The sequence below is a fragment of the Lepidochelys kempii genome, chromosome 14, assembly GCF_965140285.1.
Source record: "Lepidochelys kempii isolate rLepKem1 chromosome 14, rLepKem1.hap1, whole genome shotgun sequence".
Taxonomy (NCBI): Eukaryota; Metazoa; Chordata; order Testudines; family Cheloniidae; genus Lepidochelys; species Lepidochelys kempii.
This window is the reverse complement of record NC_136393.1, coordinates 46,514,978-46,534,155: the sequence shown is the minus strand read 5'-3', so window position 1 is coordinate 46,534,155 and position 19,178 is coordinate 46,514,978. Positions and strand designations below refer to the sequence as shown.

Here is a 19,178-nt window from a genome sequence, read left to right as displayed (position 1 = left end):
AGCTCTGTTTTTCCCCACCCCCTGCTACCTTTGCTGATCCATGGAACATTTATCAGCTAATGCTGAGACCACCCCATGCAGCATCATCTCAATGGGGTGTATTAACATCAAGTGCCCACCACAGCTCCAAAGGGCCACTGCCCAGCCTGTGCCAAAGGAGAGAGGCTGAAGGAACAGACACGTTCCCAACAGATGCAGGACAACAGCCAGATGGAACAACAGTGGGCTGAATAGGCCTGGCTGAACTGAACACAGGCTGCGGCTCCGAGGGCACCAGGCTAATGTGCTGGCAGGGGGAAGCAGATGTGGGACAAAGGTGGTGTCTACACTTGCCCCAGCCTGGGCTCAGCTCCCAGTGGTTCTCAACCACTGGTACACAGAGGTCTTCCATGGGGTACATCAAGCCACCTAGATATGTGCCTAGTTTTACAGCAGGCTACATGAAAAAGCACTAGCCAAGTCAGCGAACACTAAAATTTCATACTGCTCTATACACCAAAATGTAAGAATATTTATATTCCAATCAATTTATTTTTATAATTTTAGGGTAAAAATGAGAAAGCAATTTTTCAGTACTGGTGGCTGAGACACATCTGATTTTGTGAGGAAGTCATTTTTAAGAGAGATGAATCTTAGGGGTACACAAGACAAAGCAGCCTCCTGCAAGGGGTACAGGAGCCTGGAAAGGTAGAGAACCCCTGATTTAGGGAGCAGGACACAGGGGGATAGGCTCTGCTCTAACCAGTTGTGAGAACCAGGTTAGGGTATGACTTTACCCTAATTGAGCACCCTGTGAGCAGCAAGTTCATTAGAAGACACTGTAGCAACCCTGTGGACTGGAAAAGGTCTGAAAGGGCAAGAGCCCCCCCGAATTAGCCCAAACACACAGACCTGGAATTCAAGCAGGAGACCTGTGCTGAGCTCAGACCTGGTTAAGAACAAGAGCATCAAGCCAGAGCTCTGTGACCCAATACCAGTGTGTCAGAAACTAGGCCCAAGGGGCATATGAAATGAGGGGGGGTGGGCTAGCCTGCCCCCCATTCCTTTTGGGGGTTCTTAAAGAGACTCAAGGGAGAAAAACTGGCTACTGGAATGAAATTAGCTGCTGTCTGGCAGCCTTCCCCACCAGCTTCTGGGACCCCAGGCCCACCTTCACCTTAGCAGGGTGGGTTGAAGAGGGACTCAGATACCCCCCCCCCACTTGCTGCAGCGAAATCCCAACCCCCACTTGGGACATGACTTTATCCTCCCCCCACCCCTTCCTCATCACCACTGCTGGGAGCCTTTGACCAGAGCAGGGGCCTGAACCACCCACTCCTGGCACAACTTTGCTGGGTCATGGAGCAGCTGATCAGCCCCCCTGGGCTGGGTCCATGCTTCTCCGGTACCCAAGGCTGCAAGCGAGAGAGAGAGAGAAGTTGCCTTGCCCCTCGGTGGGGTGCTTTCCTCTCCCCTCTGGTGAGCGTTCAGCTCGGCCTGTCTCCCAGCAAACGGGATGGGAGCTCAGCTCAACTCCTCCAGCCTTGCTCCCATCTCGGGGCCCGGCGGAGAAGCCGCTCTCTCCCGCTCAAGGGAAAGGGAGGCCGTTCACATGACAGCCTGAGTGGAAGCGTAAAGAGTCAAGGTTTTGCCTTGTTTTCCTCCCCCGCTGTGTGTTTAGTCAAAAGACTGGTTAACGGTGTGAGGGCCAAACCCCGCACGCCATTCGACACAGGTTAGCCTTTCCCGCTCCATGGCAGATGGGCCCATCCCACGGTCAACCATTGGCCCCATATATGTCATAAGTTGTGGGGGCTCAGCCCAGCCTCCAGCAGGGCAGGCACTCTGCTCCCCAACGCCCCACCCACCCCACCAGCCACGTGGGCAGAAGTGGCCCCAGCCCCCCTCTCTGTCCCCTTGAAGGCATGAGTGGGCTGGACAGACACTCTCCACCCCCAACCTCTCTGGCCATGATGAATCCCCACCCCCCGCACAATCAAAGCCACCAACAGCCACTTCCTGACTTCCTGTTTTAATTGAATCCTGTCAAACGGAAGCGGAACAAGGCTCGAAGCATCCTCGGAGCAGCTGGGGGGGTGAGAAGAGTCCAGCAATGGCACAGTCCCCTCCCCACCTGGCCCAGAATAGACCATTCCAATACAAACTCCCCCCCACCCCCACCCTTCATATAAATACCCAGTGGCCCTTCCCAGAAAGGAAGGGGGGTTGCAAAAAAACACTCCCACCTTCACAGGTTTAGCCCCACTTCCATCTCTTTAGCCCCACCCCCAAAGCCAAGCCCCACCCCATCATTGTAGCCACGCCTCCTCTGCTATCCAGCTGCACAAAAGTCCTGCTGCAAAGGGGCAAGCGGGTGAATGGAGAGTCCATCATGGGAGGGGGGAGGAGCTTCAGGAGGCCCCACCCCCACCTCACTCGCGGGGCCGGTTGATGATGACCTCGCCCAGGGCCTCCAGCACCTCGCGCTTGTAGTCGTCGAAGTCGCCGTCAATCTGCTCAACGCTCTGCTCCTCCACCACCCACAGCTGGCAATTGGTCTCTGTGATCAGGCGGGCGTCGTGGCTCACAATGATGACGGCTGCAGGGCGGGGCAGGGGGAAGGTTAGAGGGGATCCCCCATTCCAAGGGGTGGGGGATACCCTCACACATATGCCCCCCCCCCCCGGTCTGTGGGATGGTATCGCCCACGAAATGCATGCTGGGTAGTTTGTGCAGGCTCTTTTGTGGGGCAGTGTCACTCGGTGAGGGGCATTATAGGAAGTGGTATTTATCCCTAAATAACCAACCTCCTCCCCTTGGAAGAGACCAGTGGGGCCCTTCCCACCCCACCCCAGCCCTGGACCAGACCCTTCTGGCCCAGAATTCCCTGCACCCCACCCTTGGGCCAGACCAATGGGCCGTTCCAGCCTGGAATTCTCCCTCCCCCACCTAGCACCAATGGGCCCTTCAGGCCCAGAATTCCCTCCCCACCAGCCCAATGGACCATTCCAACCCAGAATGCCCTCCCCCTGGACCAAACTAATGGGCTGTTCCAGGCTGGAATTCCCTCCCCACCAGGCCAATGGGCCCAGCCAGCCTGGTCCAAGTGCCCGGTGGTGTCACTCACCCCCTTTGTACTCATTGATGGCATCAGCCAGGGCGTCGATGGACTCGATGTCCAGGTTATTGGTAGGTTCGTCCTGGGGAAGAGACAATGGGCTGAGACGGCGAAGGGGCAGATCCCAGGGAGAACCCAAGAGTCCTGGCTCCACCCTGCTCTAACCCACTGGACCCCACACCCCACCCAGAGCCGGGGATAGAACCCAGGAGTCCTGACTCCCAGCAGCCCCCTGCTCTAACCCACTGGACCCCACACCCCACCCAGAGCCGGGGATAGAACCCAGGAGTCCTGACTCCCAGCAGCCCCCTGCTCTAACCCACTGGACCCCACACCCCTCCCAGAGCCGGGGATAGAACCCAGGAGTCCTGACTCCCAGCAGCCCCCTGCTCTAACCCACTGGACCCCACACCCCTGCCGGGGATAGAACCCGGGAGTCCTGGCCGCCAGCACCCCCCTGTTCTAACCCACACCCCTCCCAGAGCCGGGGATAGAACCCAGGAGTCCTGGCTGCCAGCCCCGCCCCCCGTGCTAACCCACTGGGCCTGGTGCTCTCCGGGGCCCTGTCCCACCCCTCGCCCCAGAGACACTCACCAGAATGAGGACGTCGGGCTCCCTGCAGGCCAGCTCGGCAAACACCACGCGAGCCTTCTGGCCTCCTGGGGAGAAGGGAGAGTGGGGCGGGGTGAGGGATGAGACAGGGGAGCCCCCTCCCCACTTGTCTGCATCATCCCCCACCCTGGACAGCCAAGCCCTTCCCACCTCCAACCTAAGCTGCCGGGTGCCCTCCCCCATCCCGAGCCCCCCACCTCTCCTGGTTGCCCAGACCCCCGGCCCTCTCCCCTCCCGCAACATAAGTCCCACCCCCAACCCCCACCTCCCCTGGGTGCCCCCCTCCCTTCTCCAGACCCTGCCACTTACTCTGTATACTCAACCCCAAGCCTTCCCTAGACCCCCCTCCAAGGCCTTCCCCAGAAGCTCACCCCCCACCCCAGCCCAGCTCCGCCCCCTCCCTGAGGCCCCGCCCCCAGTACCAGAGAGCTTGCAGATCTGGATGGTGTGGGCGTGGCTCTCGAGGCCGAAGCGCCCCAGGCACTTGCGGGCGTCCTGGTAGGGCAGGTTGAAGTTGCGCTGCAAGTACTCGGTCGCCGTCTCCTGCATGTTCAGCTGGTCGGCGTATTGCTGGTTAAAGAAGCCGATTTTCTACGGGGAGGAGAGAAAGGGGCGGAGTCGCCACCCAAAGCACCGCCCCCGTGCTGCCCGTTCCCCCTCCCCGTCACACCCCCTGCTCTGCTGGTGCCCCTCCATTGCATCCTGCAGCGCCCTGCTAGCCCAGCCCTGGGCTCCCCCCACCCAACTCTGCCAGAGCCCCCCCCCGATACCAACCTGCAGCGCCCCGCTATCCAAGTCCTGGGTGCACCCCAGCTTTGCCAGTGCCCCTAATGGGCAGCCCCCCTATTATCCCAGCCCTGGACTCCAATCCCCCTGCTAGCCCAGCCCTGGGCTGCTCCCCACCTCTGCAGGTGCCCCCCCGTCCTGATTCGCAGTCCTCTGCTATCCCAGCCACGGGCTCCCCTACCCCCACAAACCTCAGAATCTGGGTCCCGTCATTACTTACTAGTCTGTGGTTTTTCCTCATCTCCCCTCTTGTCTGAAAGGAGAACAGAAAGGGATTCATGGTTACTACTTTCCTCTGCCCTCTAGTGTGTTAACAGCACACAAAAACCCCTCGCCCAGTGCTGATGCAGCCACCTCTGGGGTGGGGCAGCCAGGGAAGAGCTGTACAGCAGTTTAAGACAGGAGGGAAGGGGAATCCTGTCCCCAGTTGAAGACACACAGAGGCAGAACAGAACTGGATGAGTTTGGGTTGAGTCTGGATTAGGGGGTTCCGGGAGAGGCCCCTTACCGGCGTGAGCTTCCCCGTCAGCAACAGCAGCAGTGTGCTCTTCCCTACGCCGTTCGGCCCCACGATGCAGACTGAGGGGTGGAGAGAGAGCAGCCATCAGTGACTCAACCAGGCCAGGAGAGCGATGGGTTAGCACGACTGTGTGTGTGTTGGGGGGGGTTGTCATTGTTGGGTCTCTCGAGGGTGCTACGATGGCCGCTTTGTTAACGTCAGATCTCTCGGGGATGCTACAAGGTCTGCACGAGCTGGTTTGTTATTGTAAAGTCATTCAGGCATGCTAACATGTTATTGTAGGGTCTCTTGAGGTAGCTAGGGGGTGGCACAGGCTGGTTTGTTATTGTAAGGTCTCTCGGAGGTGCTGGGGGGTTGCGCAGGCTGTTACTGTAGGGTCTTTCCTGGGGCTAAACAGTCCAATTCATTGTCGTAGGGCTGTGGACGGGAGGGTTTGTTATTATAGGGTCTCTCAGGAGCGCTGCGGCTGCACCAACTAGTTCATCATGATCGAGTTACTGGATGAGTTTATTATAGGGTCTCGCCCATAGGTACAGCCTGCACATCCCGGTTTGTAGGGTCTCTGGGGATGCAGGCAGAGGGAGTTTTGGGGCTGTGCACATGTAAGTTTGTTATTGTAGGGTCTCTCATAATCACCAGCTGGTAACTTACTTCTAGACTCCATGTCGATCCCAAAATCCAGACTCTTGAACAGCAGCTGCTGTCCCTCGTAGCCAAACACAACACCTGCGGAGAAGGGACGGGGAGGAGGGTGAGGGGTGCGAGCGCACAACTGCTGGACAGCAGCTCCTGGGGGACCTGCCCACAATGCACCATTCAGCTCTGGGGCCCATGGGAAACCGGGGTCGGAAAGAAAACTCCTCAGCATCCTGTATCCCCAGGGAATGAAAAGGGGGCACTCACCAAGCGCTGAAATGCAGCCACCTCTGGGGTGGGGCGGCTGGGGAGCCGCATAGTGACGCTGCACAGGGATCACTCACCCGGCGCTGAAATGCAGCCACCTCTGGGGTGGGGCGGCTGGAGAACAGCCGCACCACGAAGTCACCCAACAGTTTGGGGCAGGAAACGAAGGGGAATCCGGTGTCCAATTGTGGCCACAGGGTGGGAGACGTCTGGGAGGCAGAATGGACATGGGTTGGGGGGTGGATTTGGCCAGGACAGCAGGGGAGTGTTAATAAGCACCACAGCACCCCCTGGCGTCATGCTGGGGCATTGGGGTCAGCACTAACTGCGACGGGAGAGTGCCCCTGCGGAGGCCCCCCTACACGCTGCATGGGGACGTACCGTGCAGGCCCAGAATCGGGGGGCTGAGTGACGGCGGGTTGGGGAAGGTGAATTTCACCGTGTACTCCCTGGGCCTCTTCAGCAGCTCAGGGGCCTCGTTAGCCTCTTCATCCAGGTTCTTCTTGCGGCATTTCTGCTGCTTTCGCGTCAGGGCCTCTTTGGTTTGCTTCTCCTGGAGACGAACAGAGCAACAGACCAATGAGCCCATCTCGCCCCGTATCCCGCCTCCTCCCTGTCCGTCCCCCGTGCCCCCCACCCCGATCAAACCCATGCGCCCATCTAGTCCGGTATCCCGCCTCCTCCCTGTCCCTCCGGATCAAACCCATGCGCCCATCTAGCCCAGTATCCCGCCTCCTCTCTGTCCCCCCGGATCAAACCCATGCGCCCATCTAGCCCGGTATCCCGCCTCCTCCCTGTCCCCCCGGATCAAACCCATGCGCCCATCTAGCCCGGTATCCCGCCTCCTCCCTGTCCCCCCGGATCAAACCCAAGCGCCCATCTAGCCCGGTATCCCGCCTCCTCCCTGTCCCCCCGGATCAAACCCATGCGCCCATCTAGCCCGGTATCCCGCCTCCTCCCTGTCCCCCCGGATCAAACCCATGCGCCCATCTAGCCCGGTATCCCGCCTCCTCCCTGTCCCCCCGGATCAAACCCATGCACCCATCTAGCCTCATATCATGCCCCCCCTGGATCAGACCCATGGGCCCATCTAATCCAGCTCCTCAGATCAGGAGGCCCATCTAGCTTGGTACCCCCGTAGCTCCAGACTCCAAGGAAGTACAATCCTCCACACTGTACCTTAGGGGGCAGTACAGTCCCATGAAAAGGAAGGGATCATTTTCATGTGACACCCAGCTGGGGCTCAGCTGCCACTGCTCAATGTGAGGGGTGAGCATTAACCCAATTTGTTGTTGGGAAAGAGATTGTTAATTCAGTAAAATCTTGCAACAGTGAGTTCCCTGGGTCAACAGGGTGGGGACAAATTCAAGGTAGGAAAGAGCTGGATTGAAGCCAGTGGCCTCCTAGAGGGGAAAGGCCCCATATCCTGTTCCCCAACCCCTAAACCAGCCAGTCCTCCTGCCCTGGGGCTGGATCTCTGGACTCACCGCCTGTTTTGTCGACTTCCCGCCAGCCTTGAGGTCTTTCAGTTTCTTCTCCTGTTTCTCGTACTGTTTGAGCAGCTCTTTCTGCTTCTGCTGGTACATCTTCTTGAAGGTCACTGTGGCAGAGAGGAGGGTGAGGGATTGTGGTTAGGGCGCTGTACTGGGATTTGGAGGGGGCGGGGGAGAGGGCAGAAAATCCGGGTTTGACTTCCCACTCGGCCACCAAAGCTCTCTGTGCAGAGACAGGGAAATGCCATTTTCCCTTCCCTGCCCCGCTTCCTGCCTGGGGAATCGAACCTGGGACCCTCTGTATGTAAACAAAATGATCTCGACTCCTAGAGCTAGAGGATGAGGCCTGTGGAGGAAGCTCACTATTCAGGCTGGTCAAAAATTTCCTATCAAAACTTTTTTTGGGAAAAAAAACGGGGTTGTCAGCCAAAGGAAAATTTGGGGTTCTCACATGCCCCGGCGGCACCTCATGGGACTTGTAGTTCAGACACCTCATGCACTCACTGTCTGCTCTGGGCTAAGCTCCCGGGCTGGACTACATCTCCCATGAAGTACCATGACACAGGGCTCCCATAATGCAATTTGGCAGCTCAGTGGAAGAGGTGCATCATGGGAAAGTTTGACCAAGGAGCTCAGTCCATAGGGAAGAATGGGGGCATGGGGCAACTGAACTACAACTCCCATGATGCACCCTCAACCCACAAAACCTACCCGTGGCGGGAGACCTAGGGGCAAACCAGCCTCCAGCTGGGCTGAAGTCTCTGGGTGACCCAACCCCCTCCTTAACCCCCACCCCTGGCAGATCAGTCTCTGCAATTGCCCCATCTGCTTCCCCCTGTCCCCCTTCATGTAGTTCCCCTACCTCCTCTTCCTCCCCCTCACTGTACTTGCCCTAGATGCCCCCCCAACTCACTGTAGTTGCCCCGGTAGTAGAAGAGTTTTTGCATGTCCAAGTGAATGATGTCGGTGCAGACGTCGTCCAGGAAGCCCTGGTCGTGGGAGACGATAAGGAGAGTTTTCTTCCACATCTGCAGGTAGCTGGGGAGGTGAATGGGGGACAGACAGAGGAGAATTAGACAGAAGGACGGACCCTGATCTGTGGCTAGGAGGGGCACCCAGCCAAGGGGGAGGGGACAGAGCTAGAACACCCAACGTACACCCCACGGTGGGATGGACGGCAGCCTCACTCAGCCCAGCAGTGGGGGTGGGGTGGGGGGAGAGATTTTCTAATGGGAGTTCTCTCCTCTGACTCCCCTGCCCACACACACACACACACTGGGCCCCATGCACCCTCCCTGTAGCCCCACCGGGGGGATCTCAGCCAGTCCAAGTCCTGGCCCCCTGCTGAGACCCCTGCCCCATAGGGAAAACCCCCAGAGCCCAAACCCTGCCCCTTATTCAAACCCCGGCCCTGACCCCCAGAATCCAAATGCTGCCCTCTCCCCAAGAGGGGAGTTTCCTGCCATCCCCCAATCCTGATCATCCCCCGCCCCAATAGGAAATCCCTCCCCCCAACACAGTTTATACCTCACCCAACTCCTGCCCCCATCTACATCTGACAGCCAGCAAGACCCCTCATCCCACCACGAGGGGCTGAGCAGAACCCCCCACCCTGAGTCCCAGTTGTGTGACATTCCTGGGGTCCACCCCCGTTCAGTCGCTGCTCGCTGAATGGGCTCCACCCCCAGAGGTGGCAGCTGCTGATCCGAGCCGGGGGGCCCCTAGCACCGATGGAAAGGGTTTCTCCAGGGCTAGGCACTCACTTGTTGAGCCAGATGACGGCGTTGAGATCCAGGTGGTTGGTGGGTTCGTCCAGCATCAGCAGCGTTGGCTCCATGAACAAGGCCCTGAAGGAGACGGGGGGGGGGGGGGGGGGGGGGAGGGTGAACGGTGCCCCCTAGTGGAGTCTTACGGGACTGCCCCAGGGTGAGGGGGACTGGCCCTATCAGGGTGGGCAGGGAACAGGACATGGGGCCTTTCCCCTCTAGGGGGCCCCGGTTCCAGATTGGATCGTTCCCATCTGGATGTAACGAGCTATCAGGTCTCAGCCCAGCCCACAGCAGGGCAGTGCCCCAGTGTGTGTGGGCGGTGTGTGACGCCCCCCCTCCGCCAACCGATCTCCTGCATGGACTCACCCAGGTCACGACATGTGGGATCACAGGCCCATTACGCTGCCCCCCTTCAGCTCCCGCCAGCCTCACCTGGCCAGAGACACCCTCATGCGCCAGCCACCCGAGAACTTCTTGGTCTGCCGGTTCTGCATCTCAGGGTTGAAGCCCAGACCAGCCAGGATGCGTCGGGCTTTGGCCTCCGCCGCGGCCGCCCCCGTGGCCCGGAGCTCCTCGTACACCTGCAGAGGGGGAGACAGGCGGGTTCACCAGGAAGCCTTCGCCTCCTCCATTTCTCCCCTCCCCAGACCCCTCGACTGCCCCATGCTTCACCCCCTTGCCCACTCTGCTCCCTGACACTACTACAACCCTCCTTCATCCTCTGTGCTCCCCCACCCTGCTCCCCTCTCCCCAGCAGCTGCAATGGTATAAAAACCTGTATACAGTGGCATAGCCCCCCCACTCCCCCAGCTATCTCCCTTCCCCCACCTTCCCCACACCCCCCAGTACCTTTTCCAGCTGCTCAGCCACGCTGTCGTCCCCTTTCTCCAGCAGAGCCTGCAGCCGCTTCTCCTCCGCCAGCAGCTTCAGCCGCTTGGTGTCGGCCTTGAGCACCGCCTGGACTGCGGGGGTCTCATCTGCTATCACCTCTGAGGGGTGGGACGACAACACACACACACACACTCAGTGAGTGCAAGGTTCCCCGCTCTAACCACTAGCCCCTCTCCCCTCCCAGAGCCAGGGATAGAACCCAGGAGTCCTGGCTCCCAGCACCCCTGCCCTAACCACTAGGCATTGCTCCCCTCCCAGAGCTAGGGATAGAACCCAGGCGTCCTGGCTCCCCCCAGGACCCCCTTACCTTGCTCACACAGCAGCACGTCAATGTTAGGGGGGATGCTCAGGGCCCGGTTTGCGATGTGCTTCAGCAAGGTGGTTTTGCCCTTCCTACAAAGGAAGAGGGAAAGAAAGGGTTAAGCGGGGAGGGATGAAACAAAGGGGAGGCTGCAGCACAGCCCCCCCTAGTGTGGCACAGGGGTAGCCCTGACCGCAAGGGATCCATCCATGTACCTACCCATTGGGTCCCACCAGACCATACCGGCGCCCAGCCACGATGTACAGGTCTGCGTTGACAAAGAGCTCCTTGCCGTGAGCGGAGATGCTGAATTTCTCCAGCTGCAACCGCACGAGAGAGCTATCAGGACAAGATGGTACGACCCTCCCCCCTGCCAGATGTGCCAAATGGTATGACCCATCATTGGGGGGTCCCCCCTAAGAAGACCCCTGCCATCTCATGGTATGACCCTCCCCCCACCCAATGGTCCTCACAACCATCTCTTGGTACAACCCATTTCCTCTCCCATATAATTGTGCAACCCACCCTTCAGACGGCATAACCCACTCCCCGCAATCCCAGATAATAGGACCTACTCCCTCTCCCATGTAACTGTGCCACCCACTGTATATCCTTGTCAGATGGTACAACCCACTCGATGTCCTCTGCCGCCACCATCACCAATGGCCCCACCATCTCATGGTACAACCTGCTCCCCCTGCACACCCCCATCAGGTGGTGTGACCCACTCCTATCCCCCTCTTACCACATGGTTCAGCTCAGTCTCCCACCCAACCCCTGAGCATGGCACAACCCAGACCCACCAATGGAAAGAAGGGAGGGGATTAACCCTTTCCGTACTGCTGCTGGTCCTCCTTGTAGTGGGAACTACCAACTCCATCAACATGGCGGGGAAGGAGAGGGAAAAGAAGGGGTGGAATTATGGGACATTAACCCCTCCCACGCAGCTGCTGAAGGGAAGAAAAGGGAAGGCAGTACAGCGGGAAACACCAACTGCTGACCAAATGTGGGGTGGGGCTGGGGGGGGGAAAGAAGACATTCCAAATAAATCCGGGGGTGGGGGAGGTACCTTGATGTCGGAGGCATTCTCCAGCATGGCCTGGCGCGAGGACATCTCTGCCTGTGACACCGAGAAGTCGTTCGCCGCCGCGTTGGCTGCCTTCAGCGTTGCCACCTGCCGCTCAAACTCCAGCTGTGGGAGAGCCAGAGGTGATGCTCCGGCCAAGGGACCCTCTCTTCTCCTCCCCGCCAGTACCCAGCCTGCCTGGGGGCCATCATGCCCAGCTAGGTTGAGGCCCCAGTGGGGAAGCTATCATGCCAGGACTCACTCTGGGGGTGGGATCCCACAGAATGGATCCACATGAGTTAACAGCCTCTCCTCCCCACCGCAAGCAATTCCTATGATGCTTCAGTACCAACTGGATGGCTGCAAAGGATTCTGGGAACACAGACATGTGAACAAAAAGTATGGCTATAGACAGCTGGGAGCCGCCCCACTGGAGGGGAGGTGCTCACGACCCACGAGTGGGAGGAGGAGCCTGTTTGGCAGAAGCTCCCACCCAGAGCTCACCTGCTTCTTAAGCTTCTTTCTCTCTTTCTTGCTGAGATGAGCATAGGGGTCGTCGTCCTTCTTCTCCCCCTCATCCTCCTCATCCTCCTCTGACTGCTGTATCGACCATAGGAGGCAGGTTACCAATAACACCTTCCGCCCACAGCCAAAGATAGAACCCAAGAGTCCAGGTGCCCAGCATCCTCACAACCACTAGACCCCATTCCCCTCCTAGAGCCAGGGATAGAACCCAGGAGTCCTGGGTCCAAGCCCCACAGCTTCATCCCCTTCTGATATGCCTCAGCCCTGCTTCTGAAGGGATCCCCTTCCAGGGGGCTGAGGGGAGGTTGGCTCTGTGGCCGTTCACCCTGGGCCTCTCTGCTGAGGTTGCCCGTGCGGGATTGGGGGCCAGCTGGATGCTGGAAAATGAGCCGAGAACCCACCAAGTTGTCTCACACCTGAGGCAGCGCAGTGAATGCGGTTCGGTTTGAACAGAGCAAACCCACCCCCACGGCCAAGAGAAGGACTGTCTTACTGGCTCGCTGCCTCGCTTGGGCTTCTCCTTGCTCTTCTCTGGCTCCTCGTCTTCCTCCAACTCCTCCTCGGACTCCAAAGCAGCAAATTTATTCTGCAGCAGAACAGAAGCCAGCTCATCCAACCACAATGAGCAGGGACCGCTCTCCCAGCACCAAAATGCAGGCAGCTCTGGGATGGGCAGCTGGGTACCAGCCACACAGCAGTATTGCACAGAGACTCTTTGCACAGCATAGCGCCCCCGAGAGCCACACTGGGGCATTGGGGCCAGCACTGGCAGTGAGAGGAGAACGCTCCCTGAGCCCACTCCCTGGTCCCTGCAGTACAGCGCCCCCTAGTGTCCACCAGTAGCAGGGACCCCCATAAACACTCACGTGGGCTGGTTGATTCTTTTTTCCTTTTGTTTTTTTCCCGGCTTCACCAGACCCTGTCTGTTTATTCACAGTCTGGAAGGAGGAGTGCGAACGAGTTCAGGACACTCAGCTAACCCCGTATCCTGCCCCCCTTTTCTCCTCGGGACCCCAGATCACCCCAATAGGCTCAAACTGCCTGGTATCACACCTCTCTGCCCGGATCAGATGAAAGGGCCCATCCAGCCTGGTATGCTGGCCTCCCCTTGCACTGCACCACATCAGACTGATGGAGCCAATTCTGGAGTATTCACTGGAAGCCACCCCCCATAATGCTAGTTGGGCCATTCTGCCTGATGGGGATAGAAACCAGGAGTCCTGATTCCCAACCCCAGCTGTTCTAACCACTAGACCCCACTCCCGTCCCAGAGCTGGGAATAGAACCCAGTCCCCCCGGCTCTAACCCACTAGACCCCCATTCTGCTCCCAGAACCAGGGATGGAACCCAGGCGTCATGACCCTCAGCCTCTCCTGCTCTGACCCACTAGACGCCACACGACCAGCACTCCTCTTGCCCACCTTGCTTGCTTTGCCTTTGGGTTTGGATTCCTCTTCACTCTCCTCCTCTTCCTCACTCTGGGCCAGAACAGCAAAGGCTGATCCCCCTCCCTGGGAGCCATGGGAGAAACAAGAGCATTTAGAGACAGCAGGGTTGGATTAAGTCAATAACCTCAGTTCCTAACACCAGATACACCTTGTGCAGCATAATGCCCCCTAGTGCAGCGATGGGGCACTGGGGCCAGCACTAGCTGCGAGGGGACAGCGCCCCCTACGGAGCCCCCACCCTGCTCCCTGCAGCACAGCGCCCCCTAGTGCAGCCCTGGGGCACTGGTTTCCACATGCCAATCCCGCTGAATCTTGGAAACGCCTGCTTCGCACCTGCTGCCTCCCTTTGGTCTTCTCGTTTTTCCTGCTCTTCCTCTTTTTATCGTCCTCTTCTTCCTGCTGAGAGCACAGAGCAAATCCTGCCCCGGTGAGACGCGGCGTCTCTGACTGTACCTGACCCAGCCCAGCATCCCTGCCCCACTGCCCCGATTAGACCCCTGGCCAGCGGAGCCAAAACTCATAATGCAGCTGGTTGGCTAAGCTATTCTGCCACATGGGACTCCTAGCCCCTCACGCCGCTTTAATCCACTGGACTGCACTCCCCTCCCAGAGCTGGGGAGAGAACCCAGGAGTCCTGGCTCCCAGCCCCCACTGCTCCCCACTCCCCTCCCGGAGCTGGGGATAGAACCCAGGAGTCTTGGCTCCAATCCATGCCAGACCCAGCCATGACTGTCCCGGTTAAGACAAATGGGAACCACCCAACACGGGGGCAATGGGAGACTGACCTGTTTTCCCTTTGGCTTGTTGTCCTTTGTCAACTTCTTCCCTGGCTGCTTCTCCTCTTCGTCATCAGGTGGGGCCTGCAGGGGGCAACATGTCAGCCCCACAACTCAGCACTGGAAGAGTTAACCCACCCCCAGGGCAGGAGCGACCCCCACAGTCTAATCCCTGGACTCCGGCCAGGCATGGTACGGAACATCTCTAGCACAGGGAGCTCCCGGAGCCTCCCTTGGGAGGGAGGGGATGATCCCCCAGGCTATTGGGATTTCCTTGTTCTCCAATAGATCTGGGAACCCAGGAGTTCTGCCTTCCAGCGTCCCTGCTTAACTACTAGGCCCCACTCCCCCAAGAGCTGGGGATAGAACCCAGGAGTCTGGTCCCCGACCCCTGAACCTCTGCCCCATCCAACCGCCCCCTGACTGCCCCCTGGGACCCCCTATTTGCCGCCGCGTGCGTGCACTGCTGCTGCCCCCTTACCACGCCACTCAGAGCTGCAGGAGCTCGCAGCCCCGCTGCCTGTGTGGCAGTGTGATTGTGGGGGAGGGCGGACAACAGGGGAGGGGCTGAGGGTAGCCTCCCCAGCCAGGAGCTCAGGGGCCAGGCAGGACAATCCCGTGGGCCGTAGTTTGCCCACCTCTGCACTAGAAGATGACCCCACGCCCTCTTTGTGCTAGATTTCGTCCGAGTGAGCTAACCTTGTTGATCTTGTTCTTGTTGAGTTTGGCAGGTCTTGGAGTCTCTTCTTCCTCCTCTTCTTCCTCACTCTGCTCCTGGCTCAGGGCGGCAAACACATTCCCTCCCTAGGGGAAGGTAAAGCCAAGGTCGTTAGCAAAGAGTGGCCATCTCCTCTCTCCCACCACCAGAGCCCCCCCCCCAGAAACCCAGGGCAGGATCACCCCTCTACAACCTATTCCTCAAGTAGATGTCCCATCAGGTCCCAGCTCAACTGGGGCAGGACTGTCCCCAACAACCCGTTCCCCAGCGCAGGACCCTGCACAGTCCGAGTCTAGACAGCAACCCCAAGCCCTAGGGCTCCTTCCAGCCCACCCCCAGTTACAGCCCATTCCCTTGTGTAGGGCACCTTGCGGCCCAAGTCTAGAGACCTCTCCTGAGCCCTATGGCTCCTTCCAGCCTAGAGTTTCACTCACCTTCTTCTTCTTGCCACCTTTGGTGATGGGAACGGTCGCTGGAAAGGAAACGAGAGAAGGACTTTAGGGATTGATGGAATGGAGACACCACCACTCCCCGCATGGGGAGCTAGCCCCATAGAGCTCTCGGTCCTCCAGCACCTTGGGAGATCTGGGATGGGAGGGAGAGGGCTTCCTGGTGGGTTGTCATCCTCTAGCTCCCTGCTGATGCACGTGGGGCTGGACTCTCCTGCCGCAGGGGTAGGGGCTGGAGTGAAGGGGCTAGTGTAATGGGGCGGGGGCTAGGAAAAGGCAGGCCATGGAGAACAGAGGCCCGTGCTTCCCATCCCATGTGTTGTAACCCTGCCCCCGCTAGGGGGTAGACCTCAGGAGGGATTGGAGAGGACCCCCCTCCAGGCTCGATGGTGGGATGTCACCGCTTTTTATACCCCGGAGATGGCAAAACAGCCACGGTCTAACTGCCCCCCTGCACCAGGCATTACCCACCCCCTCTCACACCAAAAACGACCACCATATTCCAGGGCGTGGAACTGTGGTAAGCTGAGCTCCTGCCAGCTGTCCAGATTAGTTACTTGGGCGGTATGAAACCCAGGAATACTGACCTCCGGGTCCCACCCCTGCCCTGAAAGTTAGCCCTCACTCCCTTACCAGACCTGGGAATGGAACCCAGGAATCCTGGCCCCCAGCCTCATCCTGTCTTACCTTCCTCATCCTCATCGCTGCCTGGAGCTGACAGCTTCTTCAGTTTCTCAATCAGCTGGTGCTCTTCCTCATCCTCCTCTACCTCCTTCTTCTTCTTGTCTTTCTTCTTCTCTCGTTTCTTTTTCTGTTGTTGAAGCTGGGGTGGGGGAGACAGATGAGGCGTGTGTGTGTGTGGGGGTCATATCTCCCATGCACACAGCCCATGAGAACCAGGGGTGGGGGTGCCCTGGTTAAGCAGGGCATCCCTTTCTAGCAGCATACTTATTGTAGGTCCTACAACAACCCCCAGCAGCCCCCCGGGGGAGTTCTTTTAGCTGCTCACCTGTTGCTGCTGCTGCTGCTCCTTCTCTTTAATGACAGCCTGCTGCTCACTGACTTGTTTTTCCTCCACGGCCAGCTCCTCAAAGAACTGGGGAGGGCAGAAGGGATAGTTTAAAGCTCTGCTTCCCACCCCCAGGAGTCTCCCTGCCCCTCGTGGTGAGGGAAGGGCACTCCAGCTGGCAACCATTCCCTGTTTCACTCACGCCCCCCCGCAATGGGAGATTGCACTGTGCTCTACGAAATCCAGCCACCTTCCTTTGCATGTCCCCTAGCAGTGAGCTGCTTTCCCCCATTTTTAGTACTGACAAACCCCAGCTGAGATCATGACCAGGTGCTGCCCAGACACACAGGGAGAGACAGTCCTTGCTCCAGTTAAGATCAGGGCCCCGTCGTGCCAGGCGCTGCCCAGTCTGAACTGAAAGACAGTCCAGATATATGGTGGGAGAAAATATTAAGGTGTAGAGAGAAGCGATTTAACTCAAGTCACACAGCAGGGCGGGCGTAGAACCAAGGTCTCCTGAGTTACAGCCCAATACCCTTCCCACTAGGTCCCTGTACCAAAGCTCACACCTCCCCCAGCATGGCCCGGCTCAGTCCCCCTTCTTACCGACTTCTTAGTCTTTTTGTCCTTCTTGCCTTTCTTCACCACTTTGTCTGAAACAAGTCAAGAGATGAATCCAGGCAGGTGGGAGAGAATCCAGAAGTCCTAGTTACCTACTCCTCCGCTCTAATCCATTAGACCCCACTCCCATCCCTGAGCTGGGAATAGAACCCAGGAGTCCTGGTTCCCAGCCCTCTCTATCCACAGCCACTCCCTCCACTGCCCAGGCCCAGCTGGGTCCCACCTGGGGCAGTTCTTGTGGGCAGATGGATGGGCACAATTTGTCCTCCACCCCACCTTAGTCCAGATCAGCCCTGGCTGAGCCCGGTTCATCCCATTGCTCCCTCCTTCTGAGCCTGGTTCACTCCAGTGTCACACCAGGCTCAGACCCAACCCCCCCTCCCCCCATCCCAATCCAACCCCCCTCCCCCCATCCCAATCCAACCCCCCTCCCCCCAAATAATCCAGCTTCGGTTCCAGCCCTGCTTCTCCCCATCTAGCCGAGCCCCAGGACTCCCCCTCCCCTCCCACCAATCTCTTCCCCATTAACCTCCTTTCCGCTTCCCCCACATCAGCCAGCTTAGGGTCCAGCCCCTTCTCCCCCACTTTGGCCCAATTCAGTCCCTCATCTTTTATTCTGCTCCAGCCCAGCCCCCCCTGGCCAGGTTCTAACCCGCCCCACACGCTTCAGTCCCATCCAGTACTGTTGTCCCCCCCCCTACAGCCAGTCCCCCCCAGTTCTCAGTCTCCCCCCCGGGCCCAGTCCCCCCCAGTTCTCTGTGCCCCCTCGCCCAACCACCCTCTGTCCAAATCCTACCCAGCCCTGTCTGTGTACCCCCCCGTTCTCTGCCCCCCCAGCCCAATCCCCCCCCCAGTTCTCAGTCTCCCCCCCAGCCCAATCCTCCCCCCAGTTCTCAGTCCCCACCCCGGGCCCAGTCCCCCCCAGTTCTCTGTGCCCCCTCGCCCAACCACCCTCTGTCCAAATCCCACCCAGCCCTGTCTGTGTACCCCCCTTCTCTGCCACCCCAGCCCAACCCCCCCCCAGTTCTCAGTCTCCCCCCCAGCCCAATCCCCCCCCCCAGTTCTCAGTCTCCCCCCCGGGCCCAATCCCCCCCCCCCAGTTCTCAGTCTCCCCCCCAGCCCAATCCCCCCCCCCAGTTCTCAGTCTCCCCCCCAGCCCAATCCCCCCCCCCAGTTCTCAGTCTCCCCCCCAGCCCAATCCCCCCCCCAGTTCTCAGTCTCCCCCCCGGGCCCAGTCCCCCCCAGTTCTCAGTCTCCCCCCCGGGCCCAGTCCCCCCCAGTTCTCAGTCTCCCCCCCGGGCCCAGTCCCCCCCAGTTCTCAGTCTCCCCCCCGGGCCCAGTCCCCCCCAGTTCTCAGTCTCCCCCCCGGGCCCAGTCCCCCCCAGTTCTCTGTGCACCCCCGCCCAACCACCCTCTGTCCAAATCCCACCCAGCCCTGTCTGTGGACCCCCCTTCTCTGCCCCCCCAGCCCAGTCCCCCCCGGTTCTCAGTCTCCCCCCCGGGCCCAGTCCCCCCCAGTTCTCTGCCCCCCACCCAGGTCCAACCACCCCCTACCCCGATCCCACCCGGCCCTGTGTGTCCGGCCCAGCCCGCTCACCTGTGGCCTCCCCGACCTTCTGCTCCCCATCCCCGATCCACTCTTCCTGCGGCGGCCGCGGCGGCTGCTTCCCCGCCTTCGGCATGGCCGGTCACCGCGCCCAGCGCTCACATGCAGCCCCGGCCAGCAGCCGGGAAACCTTACCCCTGCGCCTGCGCGGGGAGGCCCAGCCTGACCATCGAGTGCCGGAAGCGCCCAGCCCAGAGTGGCTTCCATGGAGCGCCCAGAGAGTCGCGGAGCAGTAGAGACGCCCTGTCGTGTGGCTAGACAAGCCCCTTCACCCCGATGACGTGGTTCAGTCCTCCATGGAAGTGGGGGTACTGATTCGGGGCAGGGAGTCCTGCTCTCCAAGCCAGGCCCGGCCTGGGGGGGGTCACTCCCTGCCCCCCCAAAGGCAGCGGGCAGCTCCTAGTGCAGGTGGCACCCCAAAGCCCCATCACATGACCGTTGCACCAAAGCAAAAGCCTCTGTGCTACCCCTGTCTGTTCCCCGCACTGCGAGCCTGGACTCCTGGGTTCTGTCCCCAGCTCGGGGGGGGGGGGGGGCTACTGGGAGCCAGGACTCCTGGGTTCTGTCCCCAGCTCTGGGGGCGGGGGG

General features: G+C 59.6%; 1 protein-coding gene across 3 annotated transcripts; it reads right to left on the bottom strand.

The window, feature by feature from the left end:
* Positions 1-1,995: 1,995 nt before the first annotated feature.
* ABCF1 (ATP binding cassette subfamily F member 1) lies at positions 1,996-18,761 on the bottom strand. Of its 3 annotated transcripts, XM_073311119.2 has the most exons (28): positions 18,582-18,760; positions 16,970-17,016; positions 16,364-16,450; positions 16,042-16,177; positions 15,340-15,377; positions 14,887-14,991; positions 14,197-14,271; positions 13,745-13,810; positions 13,385-13,474; positions 12,830-12,901; positions 12,457-12,549; positions 11,943-12,038; positions 11,442-11,564; positions 10,592-10,692; positions 10,379-10,464; positions 10,030-10,169; positions 9,613-9,761; positions 9,175-9,258; positions 8,325-8,449; positions 7,406-7,518; positions 6,300-6,471; positions 5,667-5,741; positions 5,004-5,074; positions 4,716-4,748; positions 4,132-4,300; positions 3,692-3,756; positions 3,107-3,179; positions 1,996-2,578 (listed from the first exon to the last, which is right to left on the bottom strand). In XM_073311119.2, the coding sequence occupies exons 1-28, from the start codon at positions 18,664-18,666 to the stop codon at positions 2,412-2,414; spliced, it is 2,736 nt and encodes a 911-aa protein (XP_073167220.1). In that variant the 5' UTR covers positions 18,667-18,760; the 3' UTR covers positions 1,996-2,411. The 3 variants fall into 3 exon arrangements, with proteins under 3 accessions (XP_073167220.1, XP_073167222.1, XP_073167221.1); XM_073311121.2 differs by lacking the exon at positions 12,830-12,901 and having other exon boundaries at positions 18,582-18,761; XM_073311120.2 differs by lacking the exon at positions 13,745-13,810.
* Positions 18,762-19,178: the final 417 nt, after the last annotated feature.